The sequence below is a fragment of the Pollachius pollachius genome, assembly GCF_949987615.1.
Source record: "Pollachius pollachius genome assembly, chromosome: 1".
NCBI lineage: Eukaryota > Metazoa > Chordata > Actinopteri > Gadiformes > Gadidae > Pollachius > Pollachius pollachius.
Genome location: NC_136934.1, coordinates 16046090 through 16063215, shown reverse-complemented (window position 1 = coordinate 16063215; position 17126 = coordinate 16046090). Strand labels below are relative to the sequence as shown.

The 17126-nt window shown below is 43.6% G+C and overlaps 1 protein-coding gene across 1 annotated transcript in view; it reads right to left on the bottom strand.

The window, feature by feature from the left end:
• The window catches only part of pde4d (phosphodiesterase 4D, cAMP-specific), an 87128-nt gene extending 75469 nt beyond the window's left edge, over window positions 1–11659 (bottom strand). The window contains 1 exon segment of the mRNA XM_079738765.1: window positions 11221–11659. Within this exon segment, the coding sequence (XP_079594891.1) occupies window positions 11221–11498 (278 nt within the window). The 5' untranslated portion in view covers window positions 11499–11659.
• Between the last annotated feature and the right edge of the window lie 5467 nt (window positions 11660–17126).

The window sequence follows — 17126 nt, the reverse complement described above, 5'->3', positions numbered from 1 at the left end:
CCACCTTTATGTCTGAGATCATAGGCATTAGTCATTCATTGTGACACATCAAGGGGACGAGGTTTGTATTTTGGTATGTTTGATGAAAGGAACATATTGTTTCGAACGAGCAGTGAGGACACAACAATGTCACTGATTGCCTCAAACGTTTAACTGATATATGAATACACACGCTTCCAAACTGCATGGTTGTAACACACCCGCATTTGAATCATTTGAGTTGGGAAAAAGAAGAGCGAAAAACCAATTAGAAAATACTATTAGAGGTTATGCTTCTTCCTGTTATCACAAAGCGAAGGGATGAAAACCTAAATGGAATAGTTCCTAGCTGGGAGAATATTTGGCATTCAAATGATTTGAAAGTCTTATACTTGGCATTGTTCTTTAATGAGCTGAGTGTACCAATGATAATCAACCATGACCAATGGATTCAGACTGACTGGTGTACCACAAAGGAGGCTCACCTCAAGCTAATAAGACTCTCTGAAAGGAGAATGGACGCTTTAGGGCCCATTTTCTCTTATCTCCCTCTCTCACTGCATGTCCTCCCAGCCCCCTCTGCTCCTCCGTCCCTGACCCCTCCTTCTTATTTATTTTCATCTTATTTCCTCCACGGTGGTGAGAGTGTGAAGCGGTCCAAGTGGGAGGTGGGAATGTGTATGCTATATTTAGCTCGAGACATTCGTTGGCTTCCGCAGTGGACTGGTTTGGTGTACTGTTAAAAGCCTGTTGACGGTCGTTGCCGCTTTACGCACAGATCCTCTACCCGTCCACGCAGAACTTCCCTTTGCTCTGACTCTGGTTAATCCCCTCTCCGCCATGGTGGTGCTGAGGCAGAACCATGCCCTTTTGGTTCCAAAAGTGAGCACTTTTGGAGCCAATTAATTCTCCTAGCGCTGGTCGGCAGCTCATCACTGCATTCATCCAATCAGAGTTGTGATGCTGCAGAATCGAAATAAGCTATTGATGAGTAAGCAGGAGTAGGGGATAATGAAGCCCTATGCTATTAATAGCGACGGACTCAGAAAGGAGTCAGAGGGCTTCGGAGAAGGAACGCGTGCATCGTGAAGGAGAAGCACAGCTGACAAACTTTGGGTTTCCCAGATGGTTCCTTGCAGGTGTTTGCGAATGTCTATGCAGGCTTCACTTAGTGATGCAATTGTTCATTGTAAACATTTAGCCAGGACTAGGGATTACACCTATCAGGCCCACTTATCAATGGATAACATTTGACACAACAGCGGAAATAAACACAGCTAAGATGAATTTGACCCAATAAGACTCCCATTCAACATTGTTTGTATTTGTAGCCCACTGCTTTCGGGTCTAATTAGCACTATGTTATTACAACTAAACAACAAGTAAATCATCTCACATTAATTGTGCTTCCAATGTTTCTATGGAAAATCCTTGTTGCATGAATGTAATAAAAACATTGAAAAACCCAGTTTCAGGTGGAATGGCGCTTTCCGTTACTTTCAGTTTCAGTGAAGTCTAAAGAAAGAGACACCATTGGGAGGCCCTTGGTTACAGCTGTGGCCCTCCCTATCCCTATTCTCTGCGGTTGGATCATCATTCAGTTACATCGGCGACGACGCAGCACACACACCCAGACTGCTCTGGACTCTGTGAACATTAGGTTTTGCATAATGGTCTCTCCATCTAAAGCATGGCTGGTATACATTAGTTGACAGACAAATGTAATAACCAAACAGCATTTCTCGTTAGTGGAATGGAATGGAAGGGAACAAGGAAGTAATTAAGATCTAATAAGAAATAATCGTTGTTACTGAATGGTTATACTAGCTCCAACAAGTGAAATGCAATCTACAAGCCTCCGTATTTTGGCAGATTCTTGGAGAAATGCCTTGGAAATCGGTTTTACACAATAGGTGTCATTACATTTTAGTTACATGGATCAGATCCAGGAACTCTGGATTTGTTCCATGTCTGTCATAGCAGTGATTTCTGCTTTGAGTTTACAATAGTAGCAATCACAGGGACTTCAAGAGACGCACATATGGACATCCATGAATAGTCCCATGACAGTTCAATTACTACACTTGAGAGTGATTTAGTTGGTTGTACCAGGGAAAAGGAACCCTCTGCACAGGGTTGAAATCCACAGAAGCAGAAAGACTTCATTGATCTGCTACGAGTCACCAACCAGCTGCCAATGTTTTTTAAAATGTCAGACACGTTAGAAATTGCTTAAAGGCCATCTATGGCATGCTCAGTTATCCAGATTGATCCATCTAAAAGCGACAAGATTGGGATGAGGAAAGCTCAGAAACACGTTCAATTTGTTGAAAACCTCGATCTCCATATGCACCGGCCATGCTCAGAGAAGTATTGATTATATTGGCAATGAATGCAACCACGCCCTGACAATCATGGCCGCACAATACACTCGAAATCCTTTGTCACAAGGATCATTCTTAAATTAAACAAACCAACCTGACCTACATTAAGTAAGCCGCAGGCATGTCACAAGAAGTGGAAAGCGTTTTTTTTTCCTTGAATGCTATTTTTAGAATCTTAAATGAGTGTGGCAACATAGCATTCCCGGTAACAATCTGGGCATGGTCTTATTGCTACCTATCCATAAAGCTCTGCTATTGTCTTGGCAACGTAATGCGGTTTACATCGTAGAGGTGCTAATGAAGAAAGTAAATATGTTGCGTGACAGTTGAAGAGAAAAATATGATTATGCCCATGTCAAAGTAATCCTTGTTGTCATTCAGGTGTGCTCTATTTCTTCATATCAGTTGATTGGATTACAGCAGTCATTCCAGGAGAACTATTACCTCAGCTCGGAAGTGAATATAAAGCTATCTGTGTTATAGCTCCAACATACAAGTCTCTCTCTCTCTCTCTCTCTCTCTCTCTCTCCCTCTCTCTCTCTCTCTCTCTCACACACAGTTATAACGCACTGGATCAACACTGGATCAGACACAAGCTTGAAATGCAAAGTCAATGCTGAGTCATATTGCAGAAGATATATCTCTGAAAGGATGATACAAGGATACGTTGTGTATTAGTGTGTGTGTGTGTGTGTGTGTGTGTGTGTGTGTGTGTGTGTGTGTGTGTGTGTGTGTGTGTGTGTGCGTGATTGGATTGATTTAGTGGTAATTTGCCTGCGTTGGGAGACTGTGATGTAGTGCTCCATCAGCAGCAGTGATGCTACATAGCTTACATAAGTGCAAATAACTGTGCTGGTTAATATTGCATGGAGCGGAGCATTTGAACTGGTAACTTCAGCAAAACCGGAGCCTGAAGAATTACACTGAAAGACAATTTCCAAGAACGAATAAACATGGCTTTGCCTTCAAATCAGTACTAAGGGTCCCTAAGATGCCAGATATCATTGACTGGATGTTTACAGGATAGACAAATGGCATGAATTATTTAAGAATGGTTTGCTTTCAACATTTATTACCAAGACAAATCCTGGTTAGCTTCAATTTGGTAATAAGCAGAGTAGTATTTGTCAGGCAACTGATTCAATACAATACATTCAATGCACATCTGCCAAAACAATGTCTGCTTCAAGTCTTTGCTTGGTGTAGGCAAGGTGAAATGACAGATAGCTCACATCTTACTTGAGTTACATGACATCCAAGTCAAAGAGGTCATTAACATGGATGGAACAAACTTTACGATGTGATGCAATCCCTTCTGCAAGGATTTGATGGTGCAAACATGATGAAAGCAGCAACTAGGCAGTTGTGTGTTACCATTTGAAGGAGACTATGGAAATGAACTTGCAAGGTGAGACATTCCCAATGTCTTTAAAGGCAGGAAGCTCAGGTCCAGAGGCTATCACTGCTACTCATATTGAACATGAGCCCAGATCGCTGTCAGCAAGGGTTTTCTAAACTCCAATCTCCACCAGCTGGCTTATTGACCCCCCCAGGACCCTCATTAACACCATATTTGATCAACAAACAAAAAACTATATTATTCTCCATTAGATAATATATTAAAACTGTAAGCAGGGATCGTATACAGATAATTATGTATGTTCAGCTGAGGATGGATTACACCACGCAGCTTCACCTGTGCTTTAACATGTCATTCAAAATTAATACTATGAAATTAATTTGTTTGAAATTAAATGTCTTCATGATATACTTAACCTGTTCATATGGCTGTTTCATATTCTGAATGTAATACCACCGCAATGCCAGAACAAAACTTCAGTTTGATTTAAGACATTATTATATATTTACAATTCCATGTTTACTTCCATTCATCTTCTTAAAGAGATGGGCATAACGAATCATCAGCTTTTTGAGTTGATTTTGACCCCCATTGAATGCCATGAGAATATGCAGCCATCATTTTCATGTATGTTGGTTAAAAATCAAGCTTCTTCGTTAACCAAATGCTTTGTCATGCACATGTAATTCCATTATTACAGCTTTAGGCAAAATGTAAAGGCACACAAGGCTTTCATTGTCATCAGGGAATACAATAAGACGTTTGTAGCACAATACAATATGCAAACCGTCAAGCATGAAGTAGCACATCATGCTTGCAATTAGGAACAAGGGAAAACTAAAGAGGATGAAAATCCATGCACATTTCTTCTTTTCCTCCTCATTGGGAAAATAAAGTAAGTCAGACAATATACGGATAGACATGTCTGGCTTTGAAAATACATTTGCAAACTGCACAAACATTTCACTGCAAAAATACAATGATGAATGATTATGATGATGATGGCTTGAATGGGACGCATAAAAAATGATGATGAATGAATCTCAATGGCGATTCTAATTACTCCATGAGATCCCAGATTAACCAATTAAAAATCGGAGAACACAACGAGACTCTATGAGGAACCAATGAGCCTCTCTGAGAAATCTATGCTACTTATATAAGAAGCTCCTTCAATTATAGGAGAGTTGAAGAAATAAAACAGCCATTAGTGTAACAAGCCTAGCAGTCATAACCTCTTTACTTCATGTCAGAGAGAGAGAGAGAGAGAGAGAGAGAGAGAGAGAGAGAGAGAGAGAGAGAGAGAGAGAGAGAGAGAGAGAGAGAGAGAGAGATCCAGACAGAAACTGAGAGAGAGAGAGAGCGATGGATAGCGACAGAGAAAACGAGACAGAGACAGAGATAGAGAGAACGAGACAGAGAGAGTGAGAACGAGACAGAGAGAGATAGAAGTGGCAGAAAGCGATGATATAACAGGGACAAGAGCTACAGTTAGATACCAGGAGGGCTTTTCCTCCCACGTCAACACTCTTTACAGGCCACCTCCTGCCCTAATCCGATCCAGTTGTTTTTTTTGCCAACCTCCCCTGTCCCGGCTGATCTATATCTTTTTATGTTGTCATCGGTTGATTTAGTGCCAGGTTTGAATGCATTCTTTGACTTGTTAACCCATATAACCGGCCAGGCATTGATCTTTAGCCATACACTGTAAAGCTATAGGTTTAATTAAAATAACAATTATGTTTTTTCCTCCTTTGGTTGATATAGCGTTTCACTACAATCATACAATGCATAATAATCATCACCATGGATTTGGTGCTCATCATGTATTCCAACTATTGATCAAGTTACAGTTTATTAAACAGTTGGTATGGCATCTTCCCTTCCCAACCCACACCACTAATCAGTAGTCAGTGCATTCAGAGTTAATCGATTAATCGTTCCATCCACCCATCCATGAATCAAATCTTCACCTAACTGATTTTGTAATTCACCATCCACCCACACAACTAATGAAAGCCAATCCACTATTTGTGTATTCATCATCCATCATTCGTTCGTTCCTCCATCTCCCCCTCCGTCCCGTTGATCCACCGATCCATTCACCAATCGATTTGGCATCCATCTTCCCTCTCCACCCACATGCTAGCATTGAGGATCTCCATCCATCCACGTGCCACACTCCCACCCATCCCTCCAGAGCCAGCTCTGCAGCATGAAATCAACACGGCCAAAAGCCAGGCCTTGTGTGAGAAAGCATCAGCATGAGCACACATGAACCACCTGCTCTGCTTCAGCAAAGTCTTGCCTGCTAACAAAGAGACCCTGCGCCGCTACATGCTATGCTAGCCGCTGTTACCATGACACAACAAACAGTAAGGAATCAGATTGATTTGAGGTCACCCGGGAGGGACATTGAGGGTCATTTTTATGAGTGTATATATATTTATAAGTGTTCGTATTTTAACGTTCTTTTAACGTGGCAGGGACATAAAGGCACGCCATGTGTAAATGTTGAAGAAAATGTTACACAAATCCACCCATTATTTAGCCCACACAGTTAAATCACCGCACACCCTAATAAAATAATGTGGGTGTGTGTTTGTGTGTGTGCGCGACACGTTTACTTACGATTATTAAATATCGATAGCAAAATTCACTGTTTAGTCAGGGTTCCTAGTAAAACAAAGAAATATTCTTCTCACTCAACAGATGGTAAACGTTACAATGTGTCTTTTTGGATTTTACATAATGCTTTTTTCCATTTCCTCAGAAAAATCAAACCTGATAATTCAACGTGATATAAATGTATGGACCAAGGTTGCTTTTCATATTGCAGCATAATGACCAGTCCACTCCAGCTCTCTGAAGCCAATCAGAGAGCTTCAGAGAGCTATTTCACCCCTTCACAAATAGTGTACAATTAGCGTGTCAACCACACTACAATGCATCAACAACAACCGGCTGTTGGGGTAAGACACCCGTGCTCCGGGATCAAACCAGTAGCCCCCCCTGGAGAGTTGCCAGACAATCTGCTGCCGCCGCCATTGATGTAGAATGTAGACCCATTGATATCTACTAAGGGCCATGCGCTAGCCGGAGCCGTCGCTGTCTACTGCGTCACGACTGAGAGTCCGCCGGTCGTAACAGTGAGAGTGCTACATTAGAGCCAATAGCTCTGTGGAGGAGGATTGTCTTGTTAATCAAGTGTTGAGTACAGCCACTGGGGGCGGCCCACTCGCGCGTGTGTGTGTGTGTGTGTGTGTGTGTGTGTGTGTGTGTGTGTGTGTGTGTGTGTGTGTGTGTGTGTGTGTGTCATTCAATTTGCAGCACGGCAGCTTTGCGTGCCTCCCTGCAGCAGCCAAACAATAAGAAGGCGATTGGAGTACATTAAGACGGCATTTATCGCAATACACTATCACCTCGTTCTCAGAGAATGAAAGAGTAAAAACACACACCCACATGGGTACAAACATACACACACACACACACACACACACATACAGATCAACAAAAACACGCAGCCCACACGCAAACACATAACTCCAAAAATAGTTTTAGTAGGACTGATTTCAGGACACTGCGGGGGTAAAGTATCGCTTCGTTATACTCTGTGCTTCCTCTGTCATGAACAAAACACACATTTACACACGCTACGTGTGTGGGTTCCAGCACACACACACACAAAGACACACACGCTTTATAAACGTATCTGTCCCTGTGTGTGAAAGTTGAGCATTTAATCATCACAAAATATGCTTTGTATGGGCATACTCTTCGAAACAAGACATTTGCGTTCCTGTCCTTAGTCAAGGCATTTAACAGGAAGACCATGGTCCGATATTAGCGTCCCAGATTAAATTGAGTACACAAGGACAGCAACACAGCATCACTTGTGCAAACTATTAGTGGTGCTCTGGTAACAGAGTTATATTAAATTGGTTAATTGCAGAGATATGGGCTTGAGTTTGCGGCATGGACTCGAGTCGCACCCAAAGTGACCTGAGACTTAACATTAGACACTTCCTTAAAAGACTTGAGACTTGATTTGAGACACTTCCTTAAAAGACTTGAGACTTGATTTGAGACACTTCCTTAAAAGACTTGAGACTTGATTTGAGACACTTCCTTAAAAGACTTGAGACTTGATTTGAGACACTTCCTTAAAAGACTTGGGACTCGACTTGAGACGCTCCCTCAAAAGACCTGAGATTTGACTTGAGACCCTTCCTCAAAAGAGTTTTGACATGGGACCCTTTCTCAAAAGACTTGAGCATGTCTGACGAGATGGTTGTCATTCCCTCCCTCATTATCATTTGCAACTTTATGCCCTTGGTGTTCATTCTACACATATCATCTCTCACCAGATATAAGGCATCATTAGCCATGTAATAAATATACACACACACACACATACACAATATAATAATGACAATAGAACTGTCTAACTCATTATCTATCCAAAGCTTAGCAACCAAAGCCTTGGCTTTCCAGTAGAGAACAAGAACACTGTAGCTGTCCTTTTCTCTGCCTGCGCATATGGATAGGGGCAGAAAGTATCATAGTCAAATTATATTCTGAAGTTAATACCAACTTTTTAACCAACCATACGTGACTTGTGAGTTGCCTTAAACTTGCAAATAATTTCTTGTGAGCATCTCTGATTCATTGACATATCATAAATATTAACTTGGACTATGTTTTCTTTTCTTATCCTTTTTTAGTTTTGTGTTCATACTGTACCTTTCCCTCCTATCCTTTAGAGACATGTTGAAGGGAAGGCTGCTGATAAGTAGATGTCAGCAAGGCGAGAATGAACTCATGGGGATCCACAGATGGACGTTAATGCAAGACTAGGGCAGCGGTTATGTTCAACGTCTTGTCAGCCACATTAAGGAGCGTGATGATTGATGCTTCTCGGCAGATGACTGACATCAGAACTACTTGATCTTTCAGCACCGTTGTTAAGATGCTGAGGGTTTGTGCTTGACAGCCGTTAATCTAAAAAGTGAAATTTTTAACATGCAAGGCCTGGACAGATTTGAAATGGCTAAATACAAGTTGATTGGACCAATTAATGCATAGCAAAAGCAGAAGAACATAGGCTACGTTTGCATGCTGTGATCTGATTGTGGGAGAGTCTTACCCTAATGTTCCGGGATCCTGGGGAGATTACAAAGGCAATGTAACTGACCACATATCAAAACCAAAGAAATGCCACTTGACTCCTGAGATCCACTCTGAAGTTTTTCTTCAACCATGTTGATGAAAGCAAATATACATATTTGCTGTCGAGTGAAATACTGGAGGAAAATAAGCAGGGAATTTGGTAGGGAGTAGTGGGCGGGTGTGTAGGCATGGCAACCAGGGAAATAAGGATGAGGAAATGTTTTGGCAAAGGGACTAGTGAGGAAGAATGAAGCAGTGTGTGTGTGTCTGTGTGTGTGTGTGTGTGTGTGTGTGTGTGTGTGTGTGTGTGTGTGTGTGATGTTAACCACTTACATCCCATAACCAGTTTTTTTATCGTTGCTCATGTAAAAATATATACAAGTATTTTCAATTCCTTACATTCGCTCTCTACATAGTACTACTTTGTCAAAACTGAAAGACCGGCAAAACTAGCCTGTTGACCTCCTACATGCTAAATGTAACCAAGTGCTTCTATGGCTGATATGATTAGCTGGCTGTAAATAAAAGCCTTTGGTTAATTTGATAATGCTAGGTGCACAGGCTTCCAAGCCAGTCGGCACAAGCCAAAACTCAGAAAACTCTGGAGTTAAAAGGTTAAGGTGCTGTTTCAATATTGGTTTTGATCTATTACTTAAAGTTCATCAAATAGTTCACTTTGTCTTTATTAAACGTTATTAAACGTTATTAAACATACATTTTTTATCTATTTTCGATTAGGTTCCAAAACGCCAGAGATTCTCCGTGACCCGTCTATTCAAATAAACTTTGACCGAAATCTGTTTGGCTATTTGGACCAACCCTACATCCCAGTAAAATATATTATTATTTTTACAGATGAATGACTTTAATTACTCTTTACAGTACATTTATTCATATCGGTTAGCAGTTAATAACCGTAAACGAAGGGGATGGAACAAAGAAGGGGAAATTGGCTTCCCGATTGTTTGTGTGTTTGTGACTGTGTGTGCTTTGAAGGGGGGGGGGGGGGGGGGGAGTAAATAGTCAAATTAATAAATAATCAAAAACAATAAAAGAAGGGGAAAGGGAGATAATGGAATATAAATGGCAGTGGTAATAGTCAGGGCAGTATAATTGATTGGTGGGGCGCAGAATACACATAGGCAAGAAAAGGAAAGACAGACAGACAGACAGACAGACAGACAGACAGACAGACAGACAGAGAGACAGACAGACAGACAGACAGACAGACAGACAGACAGACAGACAGAGTGAGAGACAGAGTGAGAGACAGAGTGAGAGACAGAGTAAAAAGAGAGAGGGAGAGAATGTGTGCATGTGTGGGTATGTGTCGGTATTGGCTTGAGGATGGAGGGAAGGGATTTTGTGAGAGTGGGAAGATGGATGAAGCAGGGATGTGGGGATTAGGTGAGCGAAGGAGGGAGGAAAGGGGGGATGGGGGAGCAGCGTGGGCGTGTGCCAGTGAGCTGGGATGGACGGCCAGGAATAGAAGACTAATTAATAGGCAAAAACTGCAGGCAGGCAGGAGTTGATTGGGAACAACAGCAGGAGAGAAGGAGACGAGGGGAGAGCAGTCCGTGCTATCTGATCTTCATTTATAAGCCTGTGCAGAAGCACATACCGACACAAGCAGAAACAAAGGGGAAGAGCAACAAGGTCGGGGAAGCCTGAAATGTCATCCCGTGTCCACCAGGGGATTGTAGGTGAAACACCTAGAAAAGGAGAATTAGCCCGCACGCACACAGACACACTTAAGCCATTTTACTAGAGCATTCAGAGTGAATAGCAAACCGAAGCCGTTTAATCAGTCTGAAAGCTCATCACGCCACCTCGTCTCCGAGCAAACAAACTATGGTCCACACACACAATCCGAGCTGACCTTGAAAGCTTGCCTTTAGTGCAGCACAAAATTCAAGTATAAGCTCTTCTGAGCAGATGCCAATGCACACATACAAAAACAGGTACACCAGCACAGGTATACACACTTGCATGTTCATGCACCAAAAAAGAAAAAAACTTACACACACACTTGGATGTGCACACAAAAATGCACACACGTGCAAAAAACACACACACAAGGACAGAAATCGCAGTTACACACACACACACACACACACACACACAGATTGTGAATCCACACAACCAGTCCACACACACACAGATTGTGAATTTAGCACACACAACCTACACACACAGATTGTGAAAAAACCCAACTATTAACATTTCAATCCCGCTTTATCTGGTTATTGATCGCCTCTCTGTAGGCATTCTTCTGCTGCACCCCAGGGTGGGGGTAGGTTGGGGGGGGGGGGGGGGGGGAAGTCTCACCATGTGTGCGCCACGGTGAAGCGCCGCTGCTTGTGGGTGTTGTTGTTGTTGAGGAGCATGCGTCGCAGCAGGCGCGGCGAGTTGCGCGGCGAGAGGCGCGGGGAGATGGAGGACGGCGAGCGCCGGTGGCCCCGGGGCCTGTCGGGCTGCAGCAGGTTCTCCCGCAGGATCTTCACCAGGTCCTCGTTTAGGCCCGCGTGCTTCGGCATGGGCGGCACTGCCAGCGTGTCCTGCTGGGCCAGCGCCACCCCCACGCCCACGCCGGCCGGCTGGGCCATGGCTGGGACCCGGGGAGCGGCCAGCACCGGAGGCAACGAAGACCTTAAGAGCACCAGGGGACGGCCACCATAAAAACAATAAAAACTCCCGCTGCACTCCCCTCCAGAAATCGGATGGGACCGCCCCTAAAAAAATTAAGTATTCAAGTTTTTTTCCGCGGTAATTGTAATCTTTATAGGTCCAAAAAAACACGAACAAATGGTCCCACCTGGATTAGAAACCAGGGGATGCTTCTAAAAATCCCATTCTCTGCCTTCCGACTCCTTGCCTTTCCCTCCCAGAGGCGGACGGGAGCCCTCAGGAATTGTGTGAATGCTGCTGTGGCTGCGGCCGCTGTGGCTGACAGGTGGACCGAGGCACAGCGCTCCGGCTTGCAGCACACGGAGAAGAAGAAAAAAACAAAAAGGGGAATTCCTTCCAGCGCAGTCCTTCTCTTTCCCCAGCGCTCAAACCCCCAACCCCCCCCTCCCCCCTGCCTGGCCACTGTGGTCCAGCCCTGCAGGAGACTTCCGCACTGAACTAATCCACCGGAGTCCCGGTGGAAGACAATGAGAATAGTACTGATGATAATAGGACCAGGGATAAAGGCTCGGGTGAAGGGACGCAGAAGATCCCCCCCACCCCCCCTCCCCAAAAGTCAGACCGGCTTGCCGTCACGATGCGTCCGGGTCGCTCTTCCCATTCAGTCCCAGCACTCTGGCTCTGACTGCCGTTCCATGCACACACACAGACTGATTGCTGACTGCAGTTAGTTTCCAAGCTACAGATCCTTTAGAGCACCGCGGAGAGCAGCACGGGAGAGAGAGAGAGAGAGAGAGAGAGAGAGAGAGAGAGAGAGAGAGAGAGAGAGAGAGAGAGAGCGAGAGCGAGAGAGAGAGCGAGAGAGAGAGAGAGAAAGAGCACGCCTGCCTCTGTGTGTGTTTGTGAGTGTTCAGCGTAAAAAGACTCCTTGACGGAATTGCCCCTTGAACAGTGTTCATAGGTCCTCCTTCTCACCTCCTCCTCCCCACCCTCCCTTGCTCGGTCCTCCGTTCTCCCTACCAACTACCCCCCACCGCCCTTCTCCCACGCACACACACACCCCCCTTTATCTTAGTGCAGCACTACACCGCGGCTCTCCTTATGAAGCCCAGTGCCTGAGGAGAGAGAGAGAGAGAGAGAGAGAGAGAGAGAGAGAGAGAGAGAGAGAGAGAGAGAGAGAGAGAGAGAGAGAGAGAGAGAGAGAGAGAGAGAGAGAGAGAGAGAGAGAGAGAGAGAGAGACAGAGAGAGAGAGAGAGAGAAGAGGCTGATGGATATTTGAGCGTGCAAAGCAGTCATGGCTCACAACAAGAAACAAGAATTTGGAAGCAAGCGTGACAGAGTGTAATGTCATGTTTGCATGATGCGTTTGTGTGTGCGTGTATATTCGGAAGCTTACAATTGTATTATAGGGTAACCCAGAGTCCACACCGAACACACAAACACACACCCACACACACGTGCCTACAGTGTCCGGAGAGCAGTGCAACATAATGGGTGTGCCTCAGAGCAGTATGGAACAGAGGGGCTTCTGCATTCAGTGTGCGGTCAAGAGGAAAGAGGGTGCAGGAAGTAGGACAGACAGAGTGAGCGGTACAGACAATCAGGGAGACCATTTGCTCTTCATCCATTTTTGAGAAGCTCCATAAATATTTCAATCCATCATGCAATAAGGTTCCCCCCTATTCCAACTCTACTCTGCCCAGCAACCTCTTTTTTTACAGAATACAGATGTTGCCATTTTCTGACTGGATATTCCTCAGGCTTTTGATATCAGAACAACCCCTTTAATAACGGTTTAAACGGGAAGGTGGCAGCAATATAAGATGGCAGTAAAAAAGATAGGTGGTCTGATAAAGTGTCTGAGGAGGGCGAAAAAATACATAGCAACCAGTAGTCATCTCTCAAAATTTCCCTTATTATTGCCTTGAATTTGTATTTGCCAGAAAAATGGATTCCCTGAACCAATCAGGAAAGGAATGTGCTGATTGGTCAGAAATGAGCCGGCAGCGGTCTTTAATCTAAAATGTCCCACAGGCGCAGTCAACCGGAGAATATTCTCATAGATCATTTCATGCACTATTAGAAGACTGATTGCTATGGAATTTCTAACAAATTATTCTCAAATTATACCTCTTTAATCTAACCTACAGCACCTTCGAATGTGCCACAGTCACTCAATTGAAATCATTTTTACTACATGTTTAACGTTCATCTGTGTATCCAGGCAACTTTAAAAACAGATTTCCAAAATTAGACTTACTCTAAAATGACAAGCAGCAGTATAAAACATTGTGTTTCCTTGTTGTGACTGTGACACATAATAAATGACCCTGGAGGGCGGCTGGAAGCTTAGCTACCCTGTCTCACAGACTATGACAGTTACCGTCAAGGGAGAGACTCATCACACCCATGACAAAAAAAATGACCAAAGATGAACGAAGAAAAAGCTTTCGTTTGGAAATTCCCGTATCAGCAGGAACTGTAACTCTATTTCCAACTACAGGCCAAGTCAACAACCGCCTGTTTTTGCAAGAGGAAATTAATGAGCCGGCTCCCTTTACATCTCAGTGATCAGTCATTAGGACCCGCCTGCCTCGGCTGCACTTTGTCATTGTTCTGCTGGCATATGAGAGAGATCGGCCCCCCTGAAGAGCATGCCACCTCAGGGGCACCGGCAATTAATATGCAGCTGCAAATTTACATCAGAAGAACATCATTCAAATTTGAACGCGTTGAAACACAGAGGCCTCAAAGAAGGGTGAACAGAGCGACGGAGAACCATTAGCCTTCATTTGACAGCGTGTAATTGATCATCACCTTGCAAGTGTCACAGGAGGCATATGAAAAGGCTGCGGAATGGCCTTCTTCAAAAACATGGGTTTTCGCGAGACAGGTTTGCCTCGCGAAAACCCATTTTACCCCTTCTTCCACAACCATTTACTTGTTTTCTATATTCCTAGACTTTTACTCTCTCAACCCTAAGCCAGGATGAAAGCCTTTTTTCTATTTTTAAGCCTTTCAGTTGGAGCCCCAGCCAGCCTCGGCTGCGGCGCTGGAAGACCTCTTTGTGCGTTACACCTCTGTTACTAGGGGCAACCATGAGTTGGAGAGACACAAGTGGACCTTTTGAGCATTAAAAGATACAAAAGAAAGGAAGTAAGCAAATAGAGAGTGTTTGTGTGTGTGTGTGTGTGTGTGTGTGTGTGTGTGTGTGTGTGTGTGTGTGTGTGTGTGTGTGTGTGTTTGTGTTTGTGTGTGTGTGTTTGTGTGTGTTAGCTGCAAACGCTTTGCAGCTAATGAACCGCTTTACCTTACCTTTTACAGCATTACCTTAACTTAGCCAAACATCTGTGTGTCCTATCTATTCATTATGTAGCGGGGGTCAAAACAAATACCCGGTCTGAGTCATCATAACCTGATATCACCGGCTACTCAACTGGTACCATCAACCTCCACATCCTTTAAGAAGTACTATGTATGGGTTCAGGGGTTGATTTTAGGCCCATTATGGACCTTCTTAACTTACGGAAACACATAATCCGATACAGACTTAGGAAGGAGTGAGAAGAGGAAGGAAGGACGAAAGGAAGGTAAGATATTTTGTATTAACAACCTGCTGTGTTGTAGCAAGGCAGTTAGCAAGCAAGCATTGTCCGAACGTGTGTCTCCCTCAAGTGGACGTCTTTTAATAGTGCATGATAACAGAATATTTGAATAATGCACGGTGGACAAACATCACTGAAAAGCATGATTACGTAATAAATCTCACGTTGTTAAGCAAAATATTCAATCAAACTAGTCCAGTGGTGAATAATAACAAAAACAAAATTGCGTTTGGTCTCATATCGTGCTAGGATATAAATATGTTAATCTTCATGCAAGCATTTTATTCAGAACATCAAACTTATTCTGTTATGATTCAATATTTCTCAATATATTCCTCATTAATTATGTAGCAACAGAGACAAATACTTGTTGCATATTAGACAATGTGCACAAGCCTTCTAATTTATAAATGGACACACCAAATTAAATTTAAATGGACATATTACTTAAATATTGACACACTGTCAGAAACACAAACGATAAGGTTAATGACTTGCCCAGGAAAATATCCAGTAAAAAAGTCCTGTAGTGACAGACATAGAACCAATAGGGGGCAGCATTTATTAGTGAATACTTTTCTCGAGTCACCAGTGCTCTGTGAAGAGTAGGGAGTAGAGAACTGAATACTGTTTAAGACCTCATAATAACCACTGGGGAGGGAGACGACAGCCATAACATTCAAAACAAAAGTCAGAGTTCTGTGAATAGCGTTTAGGGTTTTTTGCTTCTCCAATCTGACTTTTACCTCTCTTCAAACTCATCTCAGCTTCGGGCATTGTTAACTGTGTCAGAACTCTTTTGAATTTCAAGTTGAGATTTAATGTTGTTATATCAAAAGAGTGCTCTGCTCTAAGACAACACAACGTGACTGAGAACGCTGTTAATCAGAGCCAGAGTGGGTCAGAGCCACTCCACTCTTCTGACGGGAAAACATGGACAAATGATCCAATTGAAAAACCACCGGATATTGATCACCAGCAAACTATTCTGCGGTTGGTATTTTCTTTGGTGATTGGAGCACCAATAAGAGGTTTACAAAACGGGTGAAAACGACTCTGGATGAAGCACCAACCACACTCACAAGATAAGAGACATGATAAAAGGCGTTGCAAAGAGACAGCAGTAGCGTTTGGCTGTCCTCAAGTGAGTCATGGCAAGGTCTTATTGCTGAACATAGAGTGTAAACATTAACCCCGTCACAGAGCAGGAGGTGATTGCAAGCGGTAAGATCGAATGCTCCACATTTCATTAAACATAAAACATGTATATCCCCATGAGACCTTGCTGCCAAAAAAGCTATGTTGAATAATGAAATATCTTTCCATATCTTTCTGCGACCATAAAAATCCCTCTTGTGCACGACATACACACACAACGCTTCATTTTCTCTCTACTCTTTTCATCGCCCACATTCTCCTTAACAGCTGTTCCACATTTTATATTTGTGCCCTCCCAGGCGGTGAGGGAACCCATCTCACCTGCCCTGCTGGGGGACCCTCAGCCAGGCTCAGCCAGGCTCAGCCAGGCTGGCAGGGGGAGCTTTAGCCAGAGAACTGGCACAGGGACCAGCGTCCAGACACAGATGTCCAATTACCTCCCCCCACCTGACGGGAAAGGTTAACGTGTCAGCGCTCTACCAGAATATGCATGAGAACGAAGGAACGATGGCAGGCACACACACACACTAGAGATGAAGTCAACCCATGAGCACCACTTGCATGGACGGACACACAATCACATAAACACACACACACACACACACACACACAAAACACACAACCACATAGGCCTATGTACAAACTAAGACGTGCAAACACATAGGCACACATACAAACAAGGAGACATGCACACAGGACACAGAGACACCAACACACATTTAAAACACTATGAAAAAAAAACACCTAAACCACACACCACAAACAAAGGCACAGATACAAATAGGCGCAACATACACACAGGTCTATGAATAACATTAGCCTCTTGAGGAGATGGTGATGTG